Source organism: Bidens hawaiensis, unplaced genomic scaffold (assembly GCF_021521415.1).
Source record: "Bidens hawaiensis isolate Kalapana, Puna unplaced genomic scaffold, B.hawaiensis_p1.1 tig00061244_1, whole genome shotgun sequence".
In the NCBI taxonomy this organism is placed as follows: domain Eukaryota; kingdom Viridiplantae; phylum Streptophyta; class Magnoliopsida; order Asterales; family Asteraceae; genus Bidens; species Bidens hawaiensis.
The window spans coordinates 25355-28861 of NW_027501027.1; the positions used below are offsets into that span (position 1 = coordinate 25355).

Sequence of the window (3507 nt, forward strand, 5' to 3'; positions counted from 1 at the left end):
GTTTGAAGACATCTTTAAATTGCCCCGTTTAAAAAGAACTCTTGAAAGGGCAATTGCGGTGAACACACACAAACACACATATATATACGTACAACCGCACATTGCTACTGAACATGATGAGAGAGTTCACGGGGCAAAAAGACATGGTTAGGCCCGCAAAGACTCGCGTTGCCACTGCTTTTATCACCCTTAATTGTTTCAAAGCAAACAAAAGGAAGTTAAGAGAAATGTTCACTTCTTCGGCGTGGATCAAAAGCAAGTTTGCAAAGGAGGCGAGAGGTAGGCAAATAGCCAATACTATTTTATTCCCTAGCTTTTGGAACAATGTAAATCTTGCGGTGAAAATTGGTTATCCATTGTTAGAGTGCTTCGTTTAGTTGATGGAGAGAGAAAGCCTCCTACGGGTTATATTTATGAGGCCATGGACAGGGCAAAGAAGATTATTGCCGCCTCTTTTAAGAACAAACAAGAAAAGTATAAAGAAATTTTCAAAATAATTGATAAAAGGTGGAATTGCCAGTTACATCGACCATTGCATTTAGCGGGTTATTACTTGAATCCAAGTTTGTACTACAACAATCCAGATGTGGAAGATGATAGTGAGATTTTAGGCTGGTTACATTCATGCATTGATAAGTTGGCATTGACTGAAGAAGTAAAGTCAAAGATTCACCTTGAGATCCCATTATATCGACATGCTGAAGGGATTTTTGGAACTCCATTTTCCAAGAAAATGAGAGCAACTCTTGCGCCGGGTATGCTTTAAATATATATATATATATATAGGGTAAGGTTAAAATGAAAACACACTTGAGTTGTGAAAACTTTAGAAACTCATTCTCAACCACATGTTTTTAATTAAAGTTTAAATCTTGTGGTCCACAATTAAAGTTAATAAAAAATGTAAACATAAAACATAACTTTTTCTATCTCCTAAAAACATATATAAAAATTAGTAAAAAATATTAAAAAATAGCCAAACATTTTTTGTTTTAGTTTTCGATGTTTTGTATTAAATGTTACAACATATATTACGTGTGTAACAAAAAAAAAAACAAAAAAAAAACGATGTTACATATGTTTTTCACGGGTTTTCACAACTCAAGTGAGTTTTCATTTTATACTTCCCCTATATATATATTAATATTAAATATAAAAAGTTCAATTTAACTCATTTTTGAGTATTTTATTATTAAATTAGCGGAGTGGTGGATGCAATACGGAGCATCGGCACCGACACTAAAAAGATTTATCATCTGGGTGCTTAGTTTAACGTGTAGTTCGTTAGAGTGTGAACGCAATTGGAGCATATTTGAACATGTAAGAAGCTCTTTATTTGATATTAAATATATATATATAAATAAACTTATTAACTAATTATATTTTCATTTATGTAGCTTCATTCCAAAAAAAGAAGTCGACTTGATCAACAAAAACTTAGTGATCTTGTGTACATTAAGTATAATCGGGCTCTAAAAAGAAGGTACGATATGCGTGATACGATTTACCCGATACTATCCGCATGAGTGGTTGATGGAAGCTTTAGAGGAGTTAGACGAGGATGAAGAAAATGCTCCGGTGTTCGAGGGTGAAGATTTGACATTTGGTCATGTTGCAACGGCTATCGGGGCGGATGAGGCGCCTTACGCGACAAGAAGAAGTAGTAAAAGGGCCAAGACTTCCTCATCGAGCTCAAGGCCTAGAGAAAGAGGTTTAGTTAATGAACCCGATTATGATTTTGATGTGGTTGATGATGAAGAAGAAAATGATGGGGCTTTTAAAGATTTTGAAGATGATGTGGATCACGATGATGATGATGACGACGACGGCGAGACGACGATGAGGACGATCCGGAATATTTAGTTTTAAGGGATTAGTGATAGCATATTAGCATTATTAGCTATTTTGGTTATTAGCTATTTTGGTTCTTACTATGAAGGTTTTTTTGTTGATTACTTGATCATAATATGCTAAATTGCTAACTAGTAGGTATTGTAGCTATTTTGGTGGATTGAATGTTTTTGTTGTTGATTGTAGTTGCCAAAATAGTTGACTTGATGTATTTCTAAATTTTTATAAAATATTCTACTACTTTATCGTTAAACACGAAATAGCGGTCGCTATATACCACTATTCACTACGTAGCATATAGGTGACCCGTCGCTATTTATCGCTATTGACAACTATGATTAAGACTTTTAATTAACCAAATCCAATAAACAATTCCCAAAACCGTTTAAAGCCTTAACCAATCAACAAAACATCATCCAAGCCTAAGTAACAAAAACTGTTTAGCCAATAATCATGTTCAAAACAACCAACATAATTATAAAAGAGTTCATTGAAAAAGAAATAAAATAGGTTCAGCTACTAGCCTGCCTGATTAAATTAATTCACGAGCTAGGGTGCTTGCTTAAACCTCTAATTCTCCGTAGACTTTTTCACCAGCCAACGTGCTTGTTTGCTTCGTCTTTCTTCTGACTTGCGGCACAGTAGGTTAAAGACTCCAAAAGAATAACATTGTGCCGTCAAAAGTCAATCATACATTTTGATACGTGCCTACTGCCTAGCCACGTTCCCTCATCTTTACTATTCCATAATTCATGTTTTCATTAGTTGGTTGTTAGTTTTATGTTAGTGCATGTACCAGGTAGTTTTCTTTTGTAGTTGTCATCATAAGCCTATTTAAAGGCCTGGTTGTTTATGTTTTTGGAAGAAGAAAATTATGAAATAAAATGACTTGTTCTTTCTATTATTTCTTTGGAGTCTAACCCGCTTAAAGGGTCATATCTTAGGAGACCGCCGATTTCGAATCCGGTTACTATCACATTTGCGTGGGGTTTTTCTTTATTAATAGTAGTTGTAATCCCTTGTGACCTGCTGCTTTGTTTCAATAAGCCCAACATTACATTATGGTCGGACTTGATTCTTTTAAAGCCCACTTGATTTCATAGTTTAGCACAGCTCCAAGTAGAGATGATCAAAAAAAACCGGTTCCGGAACCGGAACCGGTGGAACCGAACCGGACCCGAACCGGTTCCTACCCGATTTTTGTAGGAACCGGACCCTATCTGATTCAACCCGATGATCCGTGACCGGTTCTTGCATTTCTGAGTGGGGGCGGGTAGGAACCGGAACCGAACCGGAACCGGTTCTAGCCGTTGGATCGAGTATAGCCGTTGGAAATCGTTTTTTTTTGCCGTTTTTTGACCGTTGAGGTCAAAAATAGCCGTTTTTTGGCTCCCCCAAGCACCCCACTACTAGTATAAATAGGTATTTGGTGTCATGGGTTCATCACAACACTCAAAACGCAAACCCGAACGCAAAAAAATACAAAAAAAAACGCTATTACAACGTTTTGAGTTCTCTAATCTCTTGTTTTCTCTTCTTCTATATTCATATTTGTTGTTATGGCTGCCTCACAATCATCGGTTTGTCAAGGTTCCAACGCCGAACCAAGTTTCGTTCGTATTGTACCTCATAATCGTAATCAAGAGATTTGGTGCA

At 36.3% G+C, this 3507-nt stretch overlaps 1 protein-coding gene across 1 annotated transcript; it reads left to right on the forward strand.

Moving 5' to 3' along the window:
- The first annotated feature begins 421 nt into the window (after positions 1-421).
- LOC143603320 (uncharacterized) lies at positions 422-1526 on the forward strand. Its single transcript, XM_077080145.1, has 3 exons — positions 422-755; positions 1202-1320; positions 1398-1526. Exons 1-3 carry the CDS (start codon positions 422-424, stop codon positions 1524-1526), a joined length of 582 nt encoding a protein of 193 aa, XP_076936260.1.
- Positions 1527-3507: the final 1981 nt, after the last annotated feature.